Source organism: Lactuca sativa, chromosome 3 (genome assembly GCF_002870075.4).
Source record: "Lactuca sativa cultivar Salinas chromosome 3, Lsat_Salinas_v11, whole genome shotgun sequence".
Classification (NCBI taxonomy): Eukaryota; Viridiplantae; Streptophyta; class Magnoliopsida; order Asterales; family Asteraceae; genus Lactuca; species Lactuca sativa.
In genome coordinates this window covers 21,640,582-21,666,704 of record NC_056625.2, presented here as the reverse complement: position 1 = coordinate 21,666,704, position 26,123 = coordinate 21,640,582, and the positions used below count along the sequence as shown (strand labels likewise).

At 33.4% G+C, this 26,123-nt stretch overlaps 3 protein-coding genes and 1 long non-coding RNA gene across 9 annotated transcripts; all 4 read left to right on the top strand.

Moving 5' to 3' along the window:
- The first annotated feature begins 71 nt into the window (after window positions 1–71).
- LOC111907383 (uncharacterized) lies at window positions 72–5,079 on the top strand. Of its 3 annotated transcripts, none has more exons than XR_002855552.3 (4): window positions 72–354; window positions 2,685–3,664; window positions 4,573–4,592; window positions 4,697–5,079. It is a non-coding gene; the product is annotated as an uncharacterized LOC111907383 (long non-coding RNA). The 3 variants fall into 3 exon arrangements; XR_002855551.3 differs by having other exon boundaries at window positions 4,573–4,596; XR_002855550.3 differs by lacking the exon at window positions 4,573–4,592.
- A 3,176-nt stretch (window positions 5,080–8,255) lies between these two features.
- LOC111907386 (uncharacterized) lies at window positions 8,256–10,929 on the top strand. The gene is made up of 5 exons (XM_023903161.3): window positions 8,256–8,981; window positions 9,424–9,522; window positions 9,926–9,970; window positions 10,137–10,274; window positions 10,520–10,929. Exons 1-5 carry the CDS (start codon window positions 8,604–8,606, stop codon window positions 10,859–10,861), a joined length of 1,002 nt encoding a protein of 333 aa, XP_023758929.1. The 5' UTR covers window positions 8,256–8,603; the 3' UTR covers window positions 10,862–10,929.
- Window positions 10,930–12,261: 1,332 nt separating this feature from the next.
- Window positions 12,262–16,714, top strand: LOC111907385 (DNA repair endonuclease UVH1). Of its 3 annotated transcripts, none has more exons than XM_023903158.3 (10): window positions 12,290–12,894; window positions 13,117–13,421; window positions 13,596–13,816; window positions 14,014–14,093; window positions 14,314–14,478; window positions 14,661–15,408; window positions 15,602–15,687; window positions 15,770–16,030; window positions 16,098–16,321; window positions 16,384–16,714. In XM_023903158.3, exons 1-10 carry the CDS (start codon window positions 12,325–12,327, stop codon window positions 16,592–16,594), a joined length of 2,871 nt encoding a protein of 956 aa, XP_023758926.1. In that variant the 5' UTR covers window positions 12,290–12,324; the 3' UTR covers window positions 16,595–16,714. The 3 variants fall into 3 exon arrangements, 2 of the variants coding, with proteins under 2 accessions (XP_023758926.1, XP_023758925.1); XM_023903157.3 differs by having other exon boundaries at window positions 12,293–12,894; window positions 14,661–15,383; window positions 15,577–15,687; XR_002855555.3 differs by lacking the exons at window positions 15,770–16,030; window positions 16,098–16,321; window positions 16,384–16,714 and having other exon boundaries at window positions 12,262–12,894; window positions 14,661–15,508; window positions 15,577–15,687.
- Window positions 16,715–19,786: 3,072 nt separating this feature from the next.
- Window positions 19,787–22,685, top strand: LOC111907387 ((S)-ureidoglycine aminohydrolase). 2 transcript variants are annotated; one of them, XM_023903163.3, is made up of 13 exons: window positions 19,787–20,027; window positions 20,111–20,239; window positions 20,434–20,521; window positions 20,600–20,676; window positions 20,771–20,810; window positions 20,894–20,960; window positions 21,188–21,273; window positions 21,358–21,439; window positions 21,515–21,571; window positions 21,677–21,715; window positions 21,805–21,875; window positions 22,224–22,277; window positions 22,374–22,685. In XM_023903163.3, exons 1-13 carry the CDS (start codon window positions 19,970–19,972, stop codon window positions 22,441–22,443), a joined length of 918 nt encoding a protein of 305 aa, XP_023758931.1. In that variant the 5' UTR covers window positions 19,787–19,969; the 3' UTR covers window positions 22,444–22,685. The 2 variants fall into 2 exon arrangements, with proteins under 2 accessions (XP_023758931.1, XP_023758930.1); XM_023903162.3 differs by having other exon boundaries at window positions 20,105–20,239.
- Window positions 22,686–26,123: the final 3,438 nt, after the last annotated feature.

The following is a 26,123-nucleotide window of genomic DNA, read 5'->3' as shown; positions in this document are numbered from 1 at the left end:
ATATATATATATATATATATATATATATATATATATATATATATATATATAAAAGCCTTTTTATTCTGGTGCCTCCAATATGAAATTCATAGCGTTCCGGTTCCTCCACGTACCCAATCCCGGAACGATATAACGCGCAGAGACGTCGATTAAATGTTCCTGATCATCCCATCCCGCTAACATACACCTTTTCCAAATCCAATTAATCCTTCACTCTACGCCTTTTCGAATACACGCAACGGTACCTCATCAACAAAAATCCAACCACATCATCCACAAAACGGATTGCACTTATTACGCGACGAACACACAATTCCCCCACATCATCCATTTGCCATCATCATCTTCCCACTGGTATGCTTTCTACACGAACCCTAATTTGATTTCAATTCTTTCCTACTCTTTACCATCAATCTATCGATGTATTTTCCTATCACGTTAAAATCTATTTGACTGGTGTGTTTCCTCCAATATGCAAACTCCATTTTGGTGAAATATCATTGTAATTATGATTAACATTTGCACATGAATAAATTGATTCCAGATAGTTAACATCTTTTCTAATTGTAATTATCATGAACGATTGCACCAGGAGAAAATATTGCGGACAATTTTGTTCCATTGGTTTCTTTTACATTGTATACCCTTGAGATTCAAGTATATAAAAACTCAGAATTATTCCGAGAAATGCATATCATATTGGAATCTTTTTTTCCTTTTTGTTTTCAATCGTGTAAAAGGGAAATTTAAATTCCTTCAAACAAATATATATGACAGATTACATTTTCCTTACACCTTAATATCCATACTAATTTCAAATTTATCTGGATCATTTAAGTACTCCTACATTTCACAGCAATTAAGAAGGAAAATAAGTAATCCTATTGTACAAATTACTGCAATTGCCCCCAACTGCCTGAAAATTTTCCAACACAAAGGAACTTGAATTTAGTAGCAGGTAAATAACTAAATATTACAACATCCAAATATGCTTTTGTAGACATCATCAATTATCATCATTATAGTACTTTTGAACTCATATTGGTGTAAAGACACAATATGAATAAATAGATTTCTAAGGTTTCCATGATTCGATATCAATGACAAAATGCAAAAAGACTAATAAGAATTGCTTATATTTCACAGTTGCATCATCATTCCTATATGTTGGTTATAAGTACAAAGAGCATTACATATATTCTGCTTCTCCTTTTGCTTTTAACAAACCCAAAAAGATGTAATTTTTATTTTTATTTTTACACTTATATATATTTACCAAATACCCTTCATCCATTATTGGTTCAATAATCAATTTTGAAAATATAATTATGAAATGATTACGGTATAATCCCTGATATATTTATAATCCCAGTTGTTTTTTTTTTTTTTAAAATTCTTCTGTATCGTCCCTTTTCCCAATTTCCTTTTTTCTAATCGGATTTATATTCAAGATGTGGATTCAAGATTTGGGATTTGGAGCTCATATTCCTATATGTTGGAAGTTGGATTAGATGTAGAACGATCAAATTTCTGTGAGAGGGATACATCTGCATATTTTATTTATTTGAATAATTAAAAAATATTTACAAAATCATATATTTCGGTGCTCTCCGGACAAATCATTTGTATTTGGCAGTTTAGTCGATCCATGATCTAATTGGTGTATATACCAGTGACGGCTACTTCATCATAATTTGTTTTCATGTTTCTTTTTTCATGTTTAAACTTAACGAAAGTTATTTGATTGTCTGCCATGAAAAAAGCAGTCTAATTGGGCAATTTCTGTGCTAATAATTCATGTGTAGTGTATTTGACTATGTGATTCATATTCAATATCTTAAAATTTTGTATATAACTAGAAAGGAAGATTGGTTTCCTTAGCACGGGCCTCAAAATAACTATTTGAATCGAATGTCGAAGGTTTTAACCTTTCTTTAAAGAAGCTCTATAAATCAATGATTGTAAGCTTTCTTTTTTACCCATAATAACAATGCACTTCTATCTGTTTACCAATAATAGCATTGTTCTTGTGTTTTTTTAATTGATAGAATCAATATGAAACAAGTAGGAATGAAAGTTCATTGCTATTTGTCTTATATAAAATTCAAGAAAGAGCATTTCAATATTTTTTGAGGATTGTTTCTCATTGTGATCTTATGATTATTTCAAGAAATACCTAAAATACCCGTCATGCGCGTGCTTAGCATGGGCCTTAAACATACCTAGTGTATATATATATATATATATATATATATATATATATATATATATATATATATATATATATATATATATATATATATATATATATATATATATATATATATATATATATATATAAACGCCCTATTTTTCTCCTGCCGCTAAAATCAGATTTATTGGGTTTTCTTTCCGCCACGTAATGTACCTCCAAAACGATGCCATGACCATCTAAGTCGATTCAAGAGAGCATGTGTCCGGTTCGTGTAATCTCTGATTTTTTTTTTTTTTTTTTGTTCTTTTGGATCGTCACACATGTTGGGAGACGTTACTTCCAAGCGTTTTTCTCAGCAATCATGGGCGATTTTCATGCACTTGACGAACCAATGCACTTCCCATTTTCTCTTTCTCTTATGCGTCGTCATGTCGCCCCTCTTCCCGATTATGTCTATTCTGATTCAAAAATCTTTGGAAATTGACCACAGATAGTTCTTCTTCTGGCGACGATCAACAACCGCTTTGAAATTATCGCTGAAACAATCTAGGCGGTGAAGACTTCCAATGGCGTCCCTTCTGATGGCACTATGTTTGCTCCTGGTATGTGTATAATTACACGTTCATCATCTACATGAACCCTAATTTGATTTAATTTTAATTTCATGATTTGTGATTGTTGAAACCCTTAAAATTGTGAATACCAAAGCAGAGAAAACTCTTGTTCACGGAATTTACTCTCTTTTCCCCAGGTAATTCGACTTTACAGTTAAACCTTCTCAATTTATATGAATAATTAACTTCTGACCATGTTGACTTTGAATTTCAACCTTCTTGATCTTTAAGTAGGCATAATTGCCTTCATCATTTTTATCAGACTTTTCACTTTCCTTTTCATGTTTCGCTTAATTCTCATTAGTTTCATGAACTTTTTATATTTAATTTTAACAAAATTCTGAACGTGATACAAATCACAGAATGGGCCCTGTAAGACAATAAAGATGCAAATTTATATTCTTGGTCTCCGTCTCTAATTCTCTTCATGTTTCTCTACACATGTCGTTCACTCTGAACATGTTGCATTAATCTAATGAAGTATTTGACGAAGAATGGTAAGAGGCGGTGTTAAAATCTAGAAGTTTTATTCAAAAAATTGTATCAGTTTTGTACAATGAAGCTTTCTGATCATTTGGTAATTGAAGAAAATCGTAAAAGGTCATTATGCAATTGTATTGAGAAATTTTGGAAACTACTTAATTTGATTCTTAAAATGTGTTTGGGTAAGATACTCAGGGAAATCACCGTCAAAGAACCTTAATTATCTCAAGATGGTTGCATTAGAGGTGTCTGATTTAAAGCTGTGGTTATCAAGAAACACAATGAGAGTCTTAAAATGGGGTACTAAATTATAAAAGCTGCAAGGATGAATGTAATAATCTTCAGGTGAAGGGATCCAAAAGTCTACAAACATGTAAGTACATGTCCTTGCTATCTTGTGCTTTTTGAGATGTATTAGTTTAGATATAGGGGTACTTTTTTGTTGAATCTTTTTATATTAAATTTAGGCTTAATTAGTAGTTGGTTGATTCATGCTCCCAATTTTCTTCTAATACCATGGGAAATTAAAGAAGATAATCATCGACAGAAACCCTTGCAAACTCATTGTTCATTGTTTTTAGGAGGTAATTCTTACATGGCTTACCAAATTTGGTTTTCACATCATTTTTATGTGTTGGAAAATTATTTAGGGAGGTGTTCTTTTCGTTTTTGCATCCTTTGTTTTTTTGCTATGTTTTACACTATTTTGTTTCCACAGGAGAAATAGAGGATTGGATTTTTGTAATTATTATTTTAATTGTTTCTTCTTCATTCTAATTATAGGCTGTTTCCAAGTAAAAAAACATTTCTTTAAATAAGTCGTTAAAGAGTATGTTACCGGTATATAATAAAATAAGAGACATGTTACCTAAAGTGTAGCTCTACTTATTGGTGATTATAGGCTTATACTACTATAAGCTCTTAAATATTGATTTTGAATGCGTGTTTATTAAAATAGAAACTACAAAAAATGTAATTTGTCTCTTTTAAAGGACTTTAACTTACAACGTAAGAGGTATAAAGACTGTATTGGTATCATATGAACAAAGTTTCACTCATTAGTCCTTATTTTAAGCCATGCATTAGGTAGCTGAAACACCCTATGTGTACAAATTAACAGTCAAGTCCGTTGCTATTTTTCGGTTTCATGTTCCAGATTTTCTGTATCAGTGAAATAACATGATAAACATTATGCAACACTAGGTCAAGTTATTTGTTAATTAAAATGCATTCAATTTTGACTATCTTTTTTTTGTGTGTGTGTTTTCGAAACATCAACAGCTGACTACAATGCCTAAAATGTCTGTAAGCATTTATAGGTGTAATTAGTTAAAAATACATATTTATTTTTTGAATTTTGACTTCTAAACAATCACATTAACACAAATATTCTATCTTCTGGCAGGAGTTTGCAACATTTTTTTGACTGAACTTGGTCAACCCCTTGATAGTAATACTTAGAAGGTAACGGTAATTCCAACTCATTTCTGGGAAATACACATTATACATAACTGGCTAAAACTATTCCATGGTTAAAATCCTCATGCTTCAAGACTCAAAAAGAAAAGACAAGAAAAAAGTTTGTAATACTAGATGATGATGGTGAGGGTAGATTATGCATAGTTTTGGTGGTAGCAAAAAATGTTCTTTTTTCACATCTTAAGAAGTTTTTTGTTCTATAAATTTCAACTTTAAATAGTTAAAAGGTACATTATGTATAATGTCTCGAGGAGGTGGTGTAAATGATTGTCTTTGTTAATGAAGAAGCGATAGTAAAAATGAATCACATTAAGGTATTGTACTTTGAAAAAACCTACCCATTAGCACTATACTTTCATTTTTTTTTTTCTCTTATTAAGGTATCGTAATTACCGAGGATAACTGTTATTTTGCCAAACATTTTTGTTGGTGTACGGTATTTATATCATGCAAAACAGGTAGATCTAACTACTTACCTATAGATTTTCTAAAATGACCCTTACACCTTGGACAAAACCTGATGATTCTTGGTTATTTTTTTAAATGACAATTTTTGTCCTTCTAGGTTATAAAAACAGGCCTTATGTGTGATTAGAAGGGGGGATTTCAATTTATTTACAATTTGGTGTCCTTCACTTTTCAGTAATGATCAATTGTGGAAACTATTTGTATTTATGTTTCCACAGTTCTACAAAACTACTCATTTTTGCAAATTATATAATTTCCACTTTTTTAGGCATATGAATCTGGCCATTCATTTTGTATCTTAATCTTGTAGTGTTTCAGGTTATGTCGAATCACATGATTATTGACTTATTATTGTTTCACTATTTATATCACCTAATTTACATGAGGTGTTTAGTAAAGAGGGTCATGTTAATTCAAACAATCACAAAGCATATTTGTGTTATGCAACGAAAGGAATGGTTGGTAATTGCTTTTCTATAACAAAATGCATACCAAGTTTACGATGAATAAAATTTGTACTTGTATAATTCTAAATCAAACAATACATTTTCTAATTTATTGTTTACTTGATCTTTTTCTTATGGTTCTTGACACGCGAAGACTCTTGTTAACAAACTCATAGTTCATCTTTGCTCCTTTGATGGCTGGTGTGTAGATGATTCAAGCAAGATACTAGAACATTATAATTTTTTTTGTTTATTAGTACAATATACTTTAGACAACTGTAAAAAAAAATATCCAAATTACTTTTCATGGAAGCACGGGCCTCAAACTTTTCTAGTATATATATATATATATATATATATATATATATATATATATATATATATATATATATATATATATATATATATATGGCTTTATTAAGGAAACCATAATGCGCATTCATGACAATTTTCGCAGTCAAGCCAATTCCGATCATTAACGTTTTCCACAACCAATTATGATCAAGGATTTCACTTATCTACGTATTTGATATATCTTTTATTACTGTATTTCGTAAGGTATGATATCAGAAAACGGAGTGAATAACACAACAAACTCACTTGCCCATACAAAAATTGGAATACACCGACCCATGCTTCATGAATAATTTCGAATGTTTAATTATGAAAATTACCATTCAGGACAATTAACAAGCTCATGCAAGTTAAATTGTAGCAGTGTTTGGTTTAATTACGAAAGTTACCATTCAGGATTGTCAATTCATTGCATTTTGTTGTTTTTTTAAGTATTTTATCTGAGTAGAATGGGTTTGTTTGGTCTTTAGATCTTTTATCAACCATGAAATTCTGTAAATTTTCTTTTTTGCCCATTTGCAAACCAAATTAATGTCTTTGCAGAAACTTAAATTGACATTTTGACCCTTGGCAGATTTTTCTGGCAGATCCAACCCTGCAAAGCGGGACTCTTCCTAGTTTTTTTTATTTAGGAATGGTATTTAACGGAAACAATCATTTTATCAAATACTCCTTATTAAATACCTTTTACATCATTATCCCTTCTAGTTATAACTTATTTTCAATTTATATCCTTTTTTTATTTTGAAAAATTACTTTCAACCCTTGTTATTCAATTATATATATATATATATATATATATATATATAGAGAGAGAGAGAGAGAGAGAGAGAGAGAGAACTGCAAAAAATGGTCCATGTGGTTTCTTATTTTATGTGGTTACGGTCCAAAAGTTTGAAAAGTTGCAGATATAGTCATTTTCAACAATTTTTGTTGTACTTTTGGTCCCTCATCCGTTAGTTTGTTGTTAACTTCCTTAAAATGACAATTTTACCTCCAAGGACCATTTTCGCAATTTTGTCTTTTACCATACTATAAGGACCATTTTTGCATACATTCTTTTTTATTTTATTGAAGTATTATATATTAATAGATATTATTTTTAATATATACTATTATATATTAATATATATTCTTTTATTGTATTATTAATTTATTTTAGTTGATTTCGTTTATTTTTTTTGTTGGAATAATTAATTTTTTTTGAATTATTATATATCACTACATATAGTTTTTAATAAATAATATTTATATCATAATAAATATTATATTATTGAATTATTAATTTTTTTAGTTAATTTTTGTAACTCCAAATGCAAAGGTGTAAAATGTTTTATTTTAGTTGTTTGAATTTTGTTGACTTAATTGTTTTTGCTGACTCAAAATTTAAATTGTCACAGGAACTTATTAAGTTTTATGTTTACCCGTAGTTTACAAATGTTTTTCAGGTTGTTCTAGTGATCAAGACAAGAGCTGGATGTGAATATACACTCGTATCAATGGGTTTTGAAATATATTTAAGATTATCAGTTTAAACTTATCCTATATAAATTTTAAGATTAGCGACATATATTTTTATTTATATATTCAAATAAATAATCAAGTTGTTGGATTTAGAAATGAAAATAAAAAATAAGAGGGTGTGTTTTAAAACTTATATATAAGTTAAAGGAGTTTAAAAAAAATAAAAAGGTGTAGGAAGTATTGAAATTGTATGCAACGCCTAAACCGATTGTTAGGATACCAAATCAATTTTTTAATAATTGTTTATATATTCGACATAGGTGGTTTCGACTTACTTAAATGGTTTTCTCTATGGTGCAATTAAAATCCCCCGTACCTTAGCATTTGATGTTTTAGTATACGATCGGAGTAGAAACACTATTGGTGCTTAAAATTACCATTTATGTTTGTTTTTTAATATTAAGGTTGGACTCATTTGTGATAAAACATTACGTTACAAATTGAATGTGTTAATCTTGATGTTAACATTACATGATTATCGAAGAACTAATAAATAGTTTTCCTGAATTAGGTGCCAATATACAAACGTCCATTCAATCAACTTATAATCAGATCTTTCAAAACTAACAAATGAAAGAATCCGTGCAAAACAACCTTTTTCAAAGCATGGGATGATTTTCAACACCTCCATATATAGACGATGTAAGCACATGGGCAATCTGTCAAATAGCTATAAATAGATCATTGATGATCAAATTGTTTTCTTGTAGCAAACATGTCACTAGCAACTCAAAAAGCTTCATTGACCAATTCGTGTTAGGTTCTTGCGATTCCTTTTTCCCATTAATTTACACCTTAATTTAATCAGGATCAGACAACATCGTGCCTCAATTTCTGACTAAATTAATTAATTTGGCATCAGAATCCTCCATATCTCTGCATATACTCTCCAATGTACAAGAATTTTATGAAACAGAGTCGTTTTCCCCTTTTTTGGTCAAAGTTTTTTCGTCCTCCGCCAAATTGACTCCAAACCCACAATATAAACCCAAAATCAATTGAAATCTTTGCTGGGTTTTGTTTCTCACTGATCAAACCCTAATGGGTCGGAGGCAGATCGATTCTGAACCAACGCGTTGGGTCTCACTGATCCTCCTCGTAATGGGTCTTTTCTCTTGCTCTCTTGTGTATATGTTCATGTCTTCGATTTTAAGACCCAATGAAGACGCCAAATTTTCATTAATTCCAGAAGTTGAATCTATGGAAGTGGAAGAAAACGATGGTGGCTGTTGCAGAGGAATTGCTAACTTTGAGTTGTGGGGTGCTGCTGTGAAGTGGGGTTCGGATCACAAGTTCAATTCGTCAATTGAGTGCTGTAATGCTTGTAAGGCGATGTGTAATGTCAATGATGGGCCTTGTCTGTGTGATTCTTGGGTGTTCTGCGGCAACCCTGATGCTTGCGGGTCAAAATTCGGCGAGGTAGGTTGCAATTTTGACTTTTCGATCATTGACTTTTGAGAATTGAGATTATTATTCAATTAAACTGTGATTCTGTTAGTGTCTTAAAAAACTAGCAAGTTAGAATTTCTTAACCCCATTTAGGAAAAGGCTGAATTTGGTCTTTGTTTTAGCATTAACGTTTGTGTTGATTCATACTTTAAAGTTCAAGATTTGATCTTTAGGTTTCTATAAATCAAACAATAGTATTGTGAGAATGGACATTGCTTAGTTTGATAGGTATGATAACTCAATCCATTTGAAAATTTTGATCCAAAATAGGAATCTTGCGTATTTGAAATGTTAAAAGGCCTTATCGAATAGAATCCTGTTGGGATTTGGCAAATAACATTTGAAAAAATCTGTTTTATCACTTTTGTGATCTTTGAAACTAATTAATACACTTGGTTTGTACATAATATAGTGTTGGTTGAAGAAACAGAAGGATCCTATGGCTCCTGATAGGCAAGAAGCAGGAGAAAACACCATCTGGACTTCTGGCCTTATTTTTGGAAAAGGCGAGGTAATGTAACACATTGCCACATTGGTAATCTAATCTCTTACTGTAGAATAACTGGCTAATGTATAGATTGTGTTCCCAAAAGGGTAAATCTGTCAATTGCCTAAGCATTGATTTCCATGATCCTTTTGATACAAAATGAGAATGCTGGATTTTTGACTTTTGACTTTTGAGGTCTAATCTATGAGTTTTCAGATCCAAAATTGTTTATAAGATTTCTTGATATCAAAATATATCACTACTAAAGTTGAAAACTGCATTGCTTTACTGGATGCCCTATATATTTTCAAATTTTGATTTGAAATTACACAACCAAAGTTTTATTCCTTGTGAATCTTTTTAGAATCGGCTTCCTATGATTAATGAAATGTGCTGACTTTACTTTTCTTTATTTTCTTCATTGCAGGGCATTGTGAAAATGGAAACAAAATATGGTGTTCTTCGCATAAAAGTAAGTGGAGACTGTAAAAAACCTTTCAAATTTTGCATCTCATGATGCCACTTATTAGCAACATTGACTTTTGAGGTCAAACTCGGTATGTTTGACCTCAAAAGTCAAAATACATCTTTTTTATTTTTTTGCGTGATTCTAAAATAAAATACATGGTTTGATGCAGCTTCTCCCCGAATGTGCTCCACGTTCAGTTATGTACATTCTTGAGTTGCTGACAATGCGTCATTGTGTCGGTTGCCAATTTTATCGAGCTGAAGGTCGTGGCCAATCTTGGAATTCAAAAGGACATCACTTGAAATCGGTAACATTTCTCTATACTTTTCGATTTCAATATATATTTTTTTCTTATTAAGACATTGTATTTTGAAAACTCTACCCAATTATAACACTCTACTTTTTTCTCTTTTCATATTAAGTCAATCCCATAATCTCCTGGGTTATAGGATGACATTGCTATAATTGGGTAGATTTTTCAATACTGTAGTAAGAAGAAACATTCGCAGGATGCTATAATAAACAAATAAATCTAATCATCCTCTTTCTCAGGCTTCATTCGGACCTCCATTTGCATTGATTCAAGGATCACTTGAAGCCGAAGGAGTTATTTTCAACAAAATACCAACCGAAGAATGTCCCATTATCCAAAGGGGTTCGGTTGCATGGATCGGTTCGGGTCCCGATTTTTTTATAAGTTTAGCGAATCATGAAGAATGGAAAAAGTCGTACACGGTTTTCGGACAAGTTCTTCCGGAAGATATGGAAATTGCAGAGAAAATTGCGACACTTCCCACAATCCCAGATGTTTGGAACAACATTAACGTATCCGTCTTAGAAAAACCCGTGTCCTTTTCGGTTCGAAAGTTTAACAAGGTTTCGATCAAGGCCTAACAATTTCTATAATTTTGACTTATATTTTATTCCTTTCTTTATTATATATTTGCTTCATTAGTTTACAAGAGTTGAGGTTTTATCTATTTGTTCAACAAAGAGATCGACGCACATGTTAACTTTATAATCGTACAAAAAGATGATAATTAGTGAGAGTTCGATAAACATTTTAATTTTCAAAGGTATATCAATAGTTTCCTTTCGACACAAATAAAAACTATACTTTGTCGGCAGCTAGAAAAAGTTAGGATTGACTTTGCTACTAACGGAAAGTAGCCCACGTTAAAGCATAAGGGCTACCTTTGCTACTAACAAGATACTTAAAGGGTTACTTTTGTTACCAGCAAGATATTTAAAGGGTTACTTTTGTTACCAACAAGATACCTAAAGCACTCGTGTTGAAACCAGCTTATTTAAAACTTCCCATGGAAGCCTCGTGGTTGATTCCTTAGCTATATAAACCACTCTTCACATTACATCTGTATAATTTATAAAGAAGTTAAATACGTCTTTTTAGACCACTGTGAGGGGAATTTATTTTTCTACTGCTGATTTCACTAGGGGAGCAAAAAAGATGGGTTTTTGTATCTGCTTCATATACATTCTAGCACATCTAATAAATATTTTCCTTCCTTTCAGATTCAACGAGAATGAAGTCAATCTCTTTTTTGTATCTATTATTGCTGTCGTGACATTGTTCTTCTTCATAGTATCGCAATTGCTTTCACTACTAACATCTTTAGCAGCAGTAGCAACGATAACAGTTGACAATGTCTCTAGTTTCGAGTCGAGGGTTTTCTATGTTCTTGGCTATATCACATCCTATAAATGTTAGTAGGGATTTTGTAACACCCAATTTAATCCAATATATCCGATTTTGTTTAGTTCTATACGGTTGTATTTTTTTGTATTTGAAGGTGTAGAACTCTAGATATCGATATTTAAATGTATTTTTTATATTAAAAACTCTCAGGATGTTATTATTCCAATTTTGGGATTCTAGTTTAACATATCATTACTCATTTGACTAGTTATATAAACACAATATTATTCTACATTATAGTTTTGATATATAGTCACAATGCGACTTGTACAGAATCAAGCAAATAATATTTATGTAAAATGTTAATAACATAATCTTATTAAAGGAAGAAATAAAAGCTATTCATTAAAATGGTCATGTTTTTATTTTTATTTTTATACTATGCTTGATTTATAATAGTAACCAACTAACCACACAAAAGGTGGACCGAATTGTCATATTTATTCTATATAAATAAATCTTCAATTCGAGTAACATTATATGTTTTTACTTTTAGACCTCCTTGTAATTTTTTTAACATATTCACGAAAAATAGTAAACCACAGGTACCAAATTTGCAGTTTACGAAATCTATGTATCACTTTTTCCTCCGTATAAATTAACCTGCGTTTCAACTTTCACCGGCAAACGAAAGAAGAAAATGGTCCAGTTTCACGAACACATAATCGCCGATCTCCTTGAAGAACCCACCGCCGGCGGCGGCCTAGTCGTTATCTCTTCCGGGCTTGCTCTCCACAAACTTATTGCCGGTTTTCTCCACCTGCACGACACTTCCGAAGGCACTCTTCTCATCCTCTCTGCATCCCCTTCCCAGAAGCATTCAATCCTCACCTCCCTAAACCCTAACCCTAACAACGAAATCACCAATTCTCCGTCCGAGATCACTTCTGACCTCCCCTCACATCATCGCCTTTCTCTCTACTCCTCCGGCAACGCCTTCTTCATCACTTCTCGTATCCTCATCGTTGACCTCCTCACTCGCCGCCTTCCTACATCTGCCGTGGCTGGGATCATCCTCCTCAATGCACATTCTTTATCAGAAACTTGTACTGAGGCTTTCATTGTCAGAATTCTTAGGTCGTCGAATAAGAATCTTTATGTTCGTGCGTTTTCGGATAAGCCCCACGCTATGGTCTCTGGATTTGCCAAGGCCGAGAGAACACTCAAATGCTTGTTTCTCAGGAAACTCCATCTGTGGCCCAGGTTTCAGGTATGGAAGTAGTTGAGTTTGTGATGTTTGGAATTTCTGATTAGCCATTGTGTTTTCAACTGATAGTCGCTCGTTTTTGTTGTCAAAACCATTTTGTTTTTCCATATTTCAAACTACAAAAATATACTTTTGGAGTTTTGGTTTAAGCTTTCAATATACAAAAAAAAAACATTTATCCCAATTGTCATTAGTTCAATTGTAATCTCTGATGTACTCTCTCAGGTATATGTATCAGAAGAACTAGAGAGGGATCCACCAGAAGTAGTGGACATCAGGGTCCCCATGTCTGCTTACATGGTGGGTATTCAGAAAGCTGTGATTGAGGTCATGGATGCTTGTTTGAAGGAGATGAGGAAGACTAACAAGGTTGACGTGGAGGATTTGACTGTGGAGAATGGCTTGTTCAAGTCATTTGATGAGATTGTAAGGCGGCAACTAGATCCAATCTGGCATACATTGGGGAAGAAGACTAAGCAGCTTGTCTCAGATTTGAAAACCTTGCGGAAGTTGCTTGATTATCTTGTTAGGTATTACTCAAAACATATACATGTTTGGCTTTTATTGGTTTCAATGTGTACTGTAGCATCTGTCTTATGAATAATAGAGACTGATAATCAGTAAGTTCTCAGTGCATTTAGCCATTTACAATGATAAGTTATGTTGTTAAAATCTGACTTTCTGATGTTTCTATTTTGATTCAGGTATGATGCAGTGACTTATTTAAAGTATTTAGATTCATTGAGAGCATCAGAGAGTTTTCGTTCTGTATGGATCTTTGCAGAATCCAGTTATAAGATCTTTGAATATGCGAAAAGACGGGTTTATCACTTTAGTAGGTCAAAGGGTGAAGATTTGACCACCTCAGCCAAGAATGTGAAGTCCAAAAAGAGGAAGTTGGATGATAGCAGCAATGATAAAGAAGGTGACAATCTTGCATGTGAACTTTCCAATCACTTTCCGATGTTTCCTGTAACTTGAAATGTTTATGTGTGATAATGTTTTCTAATTTGAAGCCTTACCACTCCAGAATTGGCCACAATTCTGTTAATTCTTTTTAAACATTCATGTCACTTACTACTTTCTAGCCTATATGACCTATTTCTTTGTGTGAATTTATAGATTCTCCGGTGACAAATGGCAGTAGTAGTGTAGTTTTGGAGGAAGTCTTGGAGGAGGCACCAAAGTGGAAGGTGTTGCGTGTGAGTGAGTGAGTTCAACTTTTTGTTGTGAATAATATTTTGCAGACATCAATTTAAACTTGTGCAATAAATATATATAATTCAAGTTTTGAGGTCTCTACATGTGGATTTATTAGTTATTAGTTATTACTAAGAACAATTTCCCCTTGAACTTGTACTTTTTTTCTCCCATTGTGATAGTTCTAATTGCTTAATCTCATTTTCACCTTTTTTCTTGCAGGAGATTCTTGAAGAAATAGAAGCCGAAAGGGAAAAGCAAGCCACATCAAATGATGAATGTGTTGTTGAAATTAATCAAGATAATAATGGCATGGTTTTGGTTGCATGTAAAGACGAACACTCGTGTGTGCAACTTGAGGAGTGTATCACAAGCAACCCTAATAAGGTTTTCCTCTTTTCACCATCTTTCTCTGTTAAGTCGTTCTTTCTGTATTAAATTAAAAAGAAACACTCAAACATAGCTTACCGGATCAAGAAAACAACACCAAAGTGTCCTCATCATTGAATTAAGTGTTTTTAATATTTAATTTGAGATTAAGCAACTCTTCTCACTTGTTTCTTATAAAGGTCATGCGTGGAGAGTGGGAGAAGTATTTGGTTAGTAAAGTACAATTGCAAGCCTTACCAAAGCGCAATAAGAAGAAACCCCAAAACCCTAAAGGTTTTGGAGTACTTGATGGAGCAGTTCCTTTGACACCCACAAAGGGAGTAGAAAGCAGTAGCATAGCAACACAAGAACAAAATGCCCTTTTAGCAGCAGCAACCGAAATAAGTAAAAGAGTCCAAAAAGTTATTGACGTAGTAGATGATCCTCAAAGTAATGTGGTCCATAAAGGGCGAGGCAAAGGGAACTCAAAAGGCAAGAAAAAACAGCCCTCAAAAAATGTTCCCTTAAAGAAAGATGATAAAAGTAAACTTGAGACATCATCAGTTAAAGAATGTGAGCCCTCAATCCCAGTTTTGAAGAAGCATGTTGAAGGGGTTGATGTTGAGAAACCAGACAATCTAAAAAAGATTCCTTCTGTTCACTTTTATGCGTATGAAAGTGGTCAGCAAGTTCTTGACATTTTGAAGCCTTCTGCTATTGTTGTTTATCATCCTGACATTGCTTTTGTGCGAGAAATTGAAATATATAAAGCCGAAAATCCATTAAAGAAGGTGAAAGTTTATTTTTTATTTTATGAAGATTCTACAGAAGTGCAGAAGTTTGAGGCCAGTATACGCCGTGAAAATGGAGCATTTGAATCCCTGATTAGACAGAAATCCATGATGATGTTGCCAGTTGATCAGGTTCAATCTTTCATAATTTTTGATCTTTGTTCTCATACTTATGTTAGGGGTTAAATGCAAGAAACAGCAACATAATGTACCCAAATGTCATCCAAAATTCCAAATACAAAACAATTTTCAATATTGTAAGTTACAATGCTATTTATTGATAGGCAATAAAAAAAGTTTGCTGACTTGTGAAATGTATGATCAGGTGGCTCATGGACTTGGTCAGAATACCACCACGGAGACAGAATCTCCATCAAAACAAAATATGGTAACTAGGAAGGCAGGTGGACAGAAGGAAGCTGTGAAAGAGATGCAAGTATGCAATCTTGTTACACCATTTTTAAGTTTGGAAAAGTGAAATGTTGGTTATGGCCTTACATTGTCATTGTCCATTACAGGTGATAGTGGATATGAGGGAGTTCATGAGCAGCCTTCCAAATGTACTTCATCAGAAAGGCATGCATATAATACCAGTGACTCTAGAAGTTGGAGATTACATTTTATCACCATTGATTTGTGTCGAGAGAAAAAGCATTCAAGATCTTTTCGGTAGTTTTGCATCGGGTCGCCTTTACCACCAAGTTGAAATGATGGTCCGTTATTACCAAATCCCCGTTCTTTTAATCGAGTTTTCACAAGACAAAAGCTTCTCATTTCAGGTAAATTCACTTATGAAAATTATACATTTTTTTTAATATAATAAAATGATAAAAATGTTGGTTGCAGTCAACAAGTGAGATTACGGATGATGTGACGCCTCATAACATAATATCAAAGCTATCTTTACTTGTTCTACATTTTCCTCGTTTGCGGATTGTGTGGTCTCGTAGCTTGCATGCAACTGCAGAAATTTTTGCTTCTCTTAAGGCAAATCAAGATGAACCCGATGAAGCCAAGGCAACTAGAGTCGGTGTACCTTCAGAAGAAGGTGTTGTGGAAGATGACATTCGGTATGCGCTTATTTTTCACACAGTACACAGTACGCAGTAATAATGCTAGTTTTGGGTTGCAGGGCTGAGAATTACAATACATCCGCGGTTGAGTTTCTAAGGCGGCTACCAGGGGTGACGGATGCTAACTACAGGACAATAATGGACGGGTGCAGCAGCTTGGCGGATCTGGCACTCCTTCCAATGGAGAGACTTGCTGAATTAATGGGAGGCCAGAAATCTGCCAAGATTCTTAGGGACTTCCTTGATGCCAAGTATCCCACCTTGTTATAATAATTTATAATATAATGTCATCTCTATACACCACTGCATTTGTTGTACTCTCTACAATTAAAGGAATTTCATGTATCATTTATCTCATGTTTTTGGATTGAATGACGCATATATTTACCATCTTTGTAGCTTTGTCGACTTACTTCCTCGTTCATCCATCTTAAATATTTACAATCTTTCCTCTTGCACAGTTGAAAGTGAAAAAAAATGAACAATTACATTTCCTACTTAGGTATATTTTAGCACAAACCTTGAGATTAGGACATCACACAAACCTTCTATCAGGTTCAAGGAATTTTAGGACATAAATAAATGAGCTTCCACGTTAGTCATCACAGTGACAATTTTAGATCTCACCATTTCACATCAACCTCTTCTTTCTATAGATTATCTATCATAAAGCCATTAAGACGGTTAATGGCCGATTAAGTAAAATTATAATTCACCATAAATTTATCCAGGGGTCAGACACACAGTATTATTGACACCATTTTTTTTTTCCGATAAGATATAATGACACAAACAAATTTAAAAGTACGAGTGCATTAAAATAATAAACTAGTAGTTCTAGAACTTACGTTTAAATTTGACATCTAAGCGTACATATTTTTTTGAAATTGATGCATTATATCTTCGATCTTAACTTTCACAAGGGCTTCTTTCTCAAGTCCATCATATATGTTGTTACGCAAGTCTATCTTCAAAAGCTTTATTCCAAAAAAATATCTTTTGGCTGTTGTAGTCATGATGGGTAAAACCAAAACTAACTTTAACAACCTATAAACCATATGATAAGAAGGATGTTTCCCCATTTCCACCATCAAACAAGAAATGTTGAAATTCCCTTCAAACTAGTGAAGCAATCATCTTTATGTAAAGAGGGATAATATATATCAAGTTTACCATCAAGTTGCATCCTCTTTGGATCATCAATTTTTCTTGTACAACTCACTCAACTTCAACAACTTTGTTTTGTCAAATTTAGGAAATGAATCACACAAACTTAAAGCCCCCATGCAATCTAGTAATTGAGTGCTTATTTCACTAAATCGATCCCCAAATTTTATAATTTGCATATTTACAACCGTGTTGAAATTTCAACTTCAAAATGAAATTGATTAGTAAATTTGGTCCTACGATCTCTCGGAATGACATAATTTTTGATCATATCCACAATATTAATATTATGTATTTGACAAGAATACAATGCCTTCGACAAAGTTTTATCAAACCCCATGTCACTTAAAGATTTCAGTGCACATATTGTCTCTCTAACCCAAGAAGCCGCTTCTAAAATGTTTTGATCTTTTTTTGAAGGTGCTTTAACAATACACCCATGGGGTGTAAAACTTCATACATCAAATGTAAATAAAACACAAAATCGAGTGTCTTGAAATATCTTAAGATATTGTATGCTTGATTTCAGTTATTTAAAATGAATCCCCCTCTTCAACATAAGCAAGAACCTAAAAAACCTATCAAATAAGTTCATCAAACTTGTAATTGTTTTGTAATGTGAACCCCATCTAATGTCTCCCGCTCGAATAAGAGAACTCTCTTTTGATTGAACCCTCTTTTGATTTCAAGTTCACCATTGCCAATTGCTTTTTGCACCATTTCTCTATAGCTCTCCCATAACATGTCTTTTCTTTTAACTCTCCCATAGCATGTATTTTCTTTTACATGAACCACCTATCACTTTAACCACCAAAGAAATTTGCTTAAAGAAGTCTCCAACATCATCATGTTTTTTTTACTACACCCACAATAACTAACTGAAATTGGTGTGCAAAACAATGTACATAATTCACTAAATCATTATTGTGTAATATCAAAGCTATTAGATCGTTGAATGCACCTTGCATATTGCTTGCCCCATCGTAACCTTGTCATTTTACTTATTAAAAAAAAGTATATAACATAAAGCGAATAATATTCGGTTAAAATACATAGTAAGCAAAAGTTTCAATTATTTGAATCATACTCAACTTATTACAGGTAACAACTTCATTTTAGGCTTCTTTAAGAGATCAAAGGGGATGTATCCTTCATATGCACAATTCCAATGACTTATTCTTTCACAATTCCAAGGCTATCGACATATCTCAAAATCGTGGCCATTTGTTCATTTTTCGATACATCATTAGATTCATTAACCAATAAAGCAACCACATCTTTACCAATTTCATTGCATTTGAATGTAAAAAATATTGCATTGAAAAAAGGTTGCATTCTTATGATAAATCTTTCGTAAAAAGTTACATATTCTAATGCAACTTCGCCTAACGCAACTATTGGTAAAATGTAGCTTTAGACAAAACGCAACATTTTCACATGTTAATGCAATTTTTAATTGGGGTTGCATTGACTTTATTTGGTTGTAGGCATGGGCGGTCCTACAATGGGGGCAATTGCCCCCACAACAAAAAAAATTCATTAAAAAATAGGGTTTTTTTTTTCAAAAAAAATATATTTTAACCCTTCAAAATTATATATTTTGACTCATCAAAAACATTTGCCCCCCATAAAAAAGTTATAAATTTTTTTTGCCCCCTCTTCGGAAAATTCTTGGGTCCGTCCCTGGTTGTATGGATACTATATCTACACAATATATGTTTTTGTAAACACATTTACTAACGTTCCAATTCGATTTTTGTTTTGGTTTTACCATATCTAAAAACCGAAACCAAAACCCAAATCATTGGTTTTATGTTCGGTTTCGATGTTATCACCTTTTTTTTTTTTTTTTTTTGCTTTTTAGTTTTTTCTTTTTTTGCTCACCTATATATTAATGGGTTAAAGGTTTTTTTTAATGGTATTTTATTGATAGTAAATAAATACAAAAAAGATAAAACTATCATTTCACCACGTTTTACACCCCAAAACAAATGGTTAACAAAACACTCAAATAAAAACCATTTACAACTTAAATTTTTTGGACCTCACTAAAAAAATACAAATCACAAGAGCCATATTTCCAGTTTTCTAAACTATTTTTGAAGTTTGAAACTATTCCCACAAAAAATTACAAACCGAAGGACCATTTTTGATGTTGTCTCTTTTAACTATCTAAGGTCCGAAAATGACATTCACCAAAGCTTGTGGGGGAAAATGATGGAACGTAAGAAAATGGGGTTAAAATCGTCATCATGTACAAATATTTTTTGGAAAAGATCCAGTTACCGGTTCTCAGTTCTCACTCTGATAGCTGACTCATCTCCCACAAAAGGCCAATAGGCAAACACAGGGTCTCTCTCTTTCTCTGACCACAAACCATAAAATATTGGTACCTGCGTTCTTCTTTTGCCAAGAAGAAGGTGAAAGCGCACAACCCAGAAGCAAAGTTTTTCAGAAGTGCACTAAAATCCTTGAAAAATGCAGTCTTTTTCAGCATTTTTCGCCAAGTCTTTCTTGCTTCTATCAACTATTTTTGGTAAATCCATGACAGAAAGGCATCTATTTTTTCCCCCTTAACTTGATTAAAACTGATGTCCTATAATGTCTCATAAGTCACAGGTTTTCTCAGTATCGCTGTTACCGAACAAGGGTTTTGCATAGCTCCATCCATAATCGAATCCAATTCAAACGCCCAAACTCTTTATTCGAAAGTCACCAACCCCACTCTCTCGCCGACTCATCTACAAGGTCAGTGCGCTGTTTGATTTCAGAGGAATCGACTAAAGAGTAAAGACTGTCAAAATATTGTTCTGTTTACTCTGTTCGTGTGTGTATGTGTATTTCTGCTTATACTTGATGAATTGCAAACTTGTGGGTTACTCGATCCTAATGAATATGGTGTTTATGCGAATGATGATTTGTGGGTATTTGTTGTTTGTCAGATTTACCAGGGTTTACTCGAAGCGTGTATAAGAGTGATCATGCTTTAATCACTCCTGAAAGTCATGTTTTTAGCCCTTTGCCTGAGTGGTATATTGAATTTCAAGAATCCATGTTTGTTATTCTTTTTTCTAAATAGGTTAATTGTAAGCTTCTCTAATTTGACAGGAGCAACACATTAGGGGCTTATTTAGTCTCGCCAGCAATGGGAGCTCATTTTGTTATGTATATTGCAAAGATGCAAGGTGCATTTATATTTTTCTTTGTGATTAGTAATTCTGTAAAGCCTAATGATGAACGAGTTCCTTATGATCAAAATAATTGGTTTCATTTATGCAGAAAGTTCAAAATCAGGGCTACCTCCTAAACATGTTGAGAGGTATTAATGATCCCCTCAATTTATAATCAAATCAAGTTTCTTTTGAATCATTGTGTGTGTTTTAATTTATGTTTATCATTTAGGTTTGTATTTGTGGTTCAAGGTTTGGTGACACTCACTAATGTTTCAGGAATTTGCCAAACACTGATGGTAAACGACCCATTTTGATCTTGAATTTTCTTTTCTGTAGTAAGATTTATATGAACATTATCCTTAATAGTTTTATGTGATTATGATTTCATATTAAAGTTACACATTTTGTGCCAAATTTTGAAGTTGAATAGCATTCCTGAAAGTCATTGTTATAAAGAAGAGGGAAAAATGCTTCAATTAAGTAAATGTTTTACTCAATAGTTAGATTTGTCATTGAATTGTAGGTAGACTCGTTTGCTTACCTACCTCCTAACTCAAAGCATCACTTTGAAAGTTATGAATCTTCTACACTTGTTGTATTTGAAAGAAGGTATGTTATTCCTTTTCTCTATAAGCTACATGTTTATCAATTATAAACCACAAGGGCTAAAAAAGTAATTTAACTTTTGTTTAGGTATGCTTACCTGGAAGATCATATACCCGAGCCGATTGTTGGCTCCACCAATCAGCAGCCACTTCTTGACACCCCTGGAGAGGCATGTACTTTTTTTAACAAGAGTCCACTTTTTTACTATTATTTTACCTTTTTTTTTTTACTGTTTTCATTTTAGGTATTCCAACTGAGGAAGCTTCTTCCTACATCTCTGCCTTACGACTTCAACATTCATGTAAGCAATAGTTTATCTTTTAAATTTTTTTTACTTTATATGTGTTTGACTAATAATCAAATGTGTTTTATTTAACTCAACAATCTGAAATTTGTAATCATGCAGATCATGGACTTCCAACCTGGTGAATTTCTTAATGTAAAAGTACGTCATTAGTCATCACTTATTAAAATGTGTTTTATTTAACTCAACAGTCTTGAAAAAACAAAAACTATTTTTTTTTTTGTTGGCAGGAAGTCCATTATAATCAGCATGGTTTGTTACTTCTAGAAGGACAAGGCATTTATCGTCTGGGTGATAGCTGGTAAGTTTCATGGTGAAAGTAACAATTTTTTTCACTTTTGATAAATGCAAGAAATGACAATGTACTTTCTTTGATTTGTTTATTATAGCATCATAATTTCATTTCTTCCTATTATATCATTGTACTTTGAAATACTTACCCAATTATAGCAATATCATAAAAATACAAAGCAATTTTTACTGCTATAATAGGGTAAATTTCTTCAAAGTAGAATGTTTTGATAAGAAAAAAAATTGAAAGTACAATGTTATAATTGAAAGAAATGAAAGTACGATGCTATTATAACACACATGTTCATGAAATTACATTGCTATTTCTTACCTTATTATTTGAGTTTGTGTTACATAGGTATCCAGTTGAGGCTGGAGATGCCATTTGGATGGCTCCATTTGTGCCTCAATGGTAAGAGACTTGATGAACATATTGAATTAGATCAGATCTTTTGAGTGCATCAAACAAATTGCATTATATTTTTTGAATCTTTTTTTTTTTATTCAGGTATGCTGCACTTGGTAAAATTCCCACACGCTATTTGCTCTACAAAGATGTGAACAGGAATCCGTTATAATCATGTGTGGAAGACAATGTAGATGGAGTTTAATTACTTTAGAATCTGATGGGTTATTGGAGTTGAAAGCTTCGGGTATCCAAATGAAATTGTACACAGATTTGGTTGTATCAATCAACTATTATGTAAGTCGATTTGTATCTTGTTTCATATGTGCTAATTAGATCATGGGTTGATGTGACTCCAAAGGGCCCCATATTCAATATAATTAAAAGAAGGGATAACGACTTAAAAGGCTAACATATTCTTGGGTTTGTACACATTTAGTCTCTGACTTTTTTTTTTGTCCACATTTTCCCCTTGAACTTGTTTTTGTGTGTAAATTAAATCCTTGTTACCGGTTGATGCCGGTTAAGCCGATCATTTTGTGTTTTACGGGATTTTAAGAAAAATGAAATTAGTTACGTGGCCATTATGTGGAATTACCCTCTTCCATCCTCATTTAGGAAGAAACCTCATTTACAAAGAACAAAAATTAGGGTCCCATTCTCACCCTATGTTCTCAATCAGTACCTTATTACTCACCCTTCCCTTCTCTCAAAACACCACTTTGATTCAATGGATGAAAATCAAGTTTTTCCAAAAGTCGATGTACACTATAATGGTACTTTTGTGCCTAATCCATTAGTGTATTTTGCTCTAGAAGTACTACAACTTAATGAAGATGCAAACGAGTTTGTTTTCTTCGATTTCATCAAATATGTTGAGAAGCTTATCGATTTTCGGTGCAAGCATGTGTATTTCTATATACCTGAAGCGAGATTGAGTGAGAGGCTTCAAACACTACAAAATAAATGTGACTACTCTGAGTTTCTTGAGGTTGCAAATGCTTACAGACACGTGGATGTGTATATTGACCACGATAATGAACCTATATTTGAGTGGATTCAGAAAGAACAACCAAACAATGAATAACTCGTGTATTTAGAAAAAGATGTCGACTCTGTTTTGGAAGATGATGAGAACTGTGAACATGAAGAGGATGACTCTATTATATCAAGCAAAAGAATCTTCAAAAGAACTACAATGATAAGTTTTTGATCAAGTTATGTCCAATAGTTGTTGCAGATGAAGATGAAGACAACAATGAACTTCCAGCTGTCTACCCTAGGCATGATACTACTCATGAATGGAGGAAGATGAAGCCTGAACTAGGTATGGGATTCTCTTCTCCTGCTGAACTTAAGTCTTCTCTCAGTAACTATGCAATAGCACATGGATATGACTTGTATTATGAGAAGAATGAAAAGGATTGGTTGCTTGTAAAGTGTTGTAAAGGAAAAACACCATAATGCCCTTTTAGACTCCGGGCTTCCTGGATGAAAGATGAGCAAGCATTTCAAGTAAAGTCCCTTAGAGTAGACCATAGCTGCTTAAGGGCATTCAAACTTGGGTCAATTGTTACCTACAAGTGGATGGGGAAACAATTTGTCACTGATATATTGGAGTCCCCTCAAATGAGTTTGAGGAAGATTAAAGCCATGGTATCCAAGTTATTCAACATAAATGTTAGTGTTGGACAATGTAGGAATGCAAAAAGATTTGCATTGTGTGAAATTGAGGGTGATTTAAAGGATCATTATTCCTAGGTGTGGTAATATGGAGTTAACATTAAAAGGGCCAACCTAGAATCTCATGTTGAAGTGTATGTGCAGCCCCAAAGTAATTCTACTATGGTGTTTGAAAGGTTTTATGTGAGTTTTAAAGGAGTGGTTGATGGCTGGTTACATGGGTGTAGGAAGGTTATTAGGATAGATGAAAGCTTCTTGAAGGGCATATGTAAAGGGGAAAGGATTGGGCTGAAATTTGACAATTTGTCCAACTATCAGAAAGAAGCTTGGTGAGCTAAAAAAGTTGAGAAGGTTAGTGACCTATATGTTTTACTTACTTTTCGTACATGCAAGTGCTAACTAACTTTTTGTAACGGCAGATTCTGGGCTCTATATGTTAGTGGATACAAACAGTTTGAAGTTGTGCAAGGTAATGAAAGGTATGGTGTTGACCTGGAGAAGAGAGAATATTGATGTAGAGGTTGGTAATTGACAAGAATTCCATGTTGCCATATGTGCCATATCTCTTTGAATCCTGATTCAGAGGAATATGTTGCAGAGTGGTTTACTAAATCTGCATTTCTTCGGGCCTATGAGTACACCATACATCTCTTGAATGATAGTACATTGTGGCCCCACATGCCTAATGTTCACCAGATACTACCTCCTGTTAGGAGGAAGTTACCTGGTAGGCCATATGTGAAAAGAAAAAGAGACCAAACAAAAAATGAAATTAGTGGGAATACAAGAAATACTATAAGCAGGGCAGGTGTTCAACACAGATGTACAATTTGTAATGAAACTGGACATAACAAAGCTACATGTCTAATGAGGGGTCCTTCAGAAGCAGGTCCAAGTAAACCAAGAAAAAAGAGTAATGCAAAAAAGATGTCCTTTACAAGTAGGTCTAAGCACTCCAACTCCAAGTCTCCAAGTACTACATGTGAATCAAGATCCTATGACTCAAGAGAATGTCAATCAAGAGCCTGTGATTCAAGAGAATGTCCCTGTGAATCAAGATCCTTTGAATGAAGTACCTGTCAACCAAGATCCTATGAATCCAATACCTGTTAATCAAGTGCTTACGAATCTTGATGTTAGAGTGCCTAAGAGCTTTGGTGTTAGAGTAAGGAAGTCTTCAGAGAGAATCAACAAGATACAAATCAGGAAGCATGTTTTTCGAAAGGATGACAAAGGAATGACTGATGACAACCCAATTACTTTAGAATAATTAGGGTTACTTGTTTTCTTTTGCTTTGGAAGTATATAATAGTACACTATGTATGGTGACTTTCTTTTGAGAATTGGAACAACTTTTGATGTAATTAACAATGCTACCATTGCTTGTAACCTAACAACAATACTACCATTGCTTGTAACTTAACAACTTTTGATGGCCTTTTAGTAATGGAATTGGATATGGTATCCTATGTCAATTGTGTTTTGTCTTTTTCAATCTTTATGTAAAATATTATAGGGTTTGTGGTGGGGATCTGGATACCAACTTGGATCGTGAGAACACTTTCCGAACTAATATTTCTACCCTATGCCTGGGTTGCAAGAAATTCAGCCTAGGATAATCCAAGTGGACACTTACGATTCTAGGCATAGAAATCGTAAGCCAATTTGCTAGAAAGATTTTGTGAGAGTTTTAAGAAAACGAGAGCTGATTTTTGGATATCACTTCACAACAGGAAGAGTCATTTATATAATAAACGAAATTAGAGTTTCATTAGGGTTGGGCCGTCATTAGTTGCTTTGGAAGCAAGTCAGGGTAATCTGGATTAATGAACATTTAGGGTTACCAAAACTAACGAGTTTCGTTAGTTTTACTATAATCACCCTTAAGAATCTAAATTTTCCACTGTGTTCCCATATGTAAAATTCGGTGAGCCAGGGGCTCTGCCCCTTGGACCCCACTAGGGGCGCTGCCCCTAGACCCCGCCAAAGGGGTGCCTCCCCTTTGGAAACCCCAAACCCCCGAATTGACGTCGAACCGACTTTTAATTTGATCTTGTACATGCGTGCACTCCACACCAACCCGTACATATATTAGAGTACAAATTAAGAAGCCCTTTAGCTCACATGTTAGTTCCAGTTATATAAAATGACATGGTGACACTAAAATCA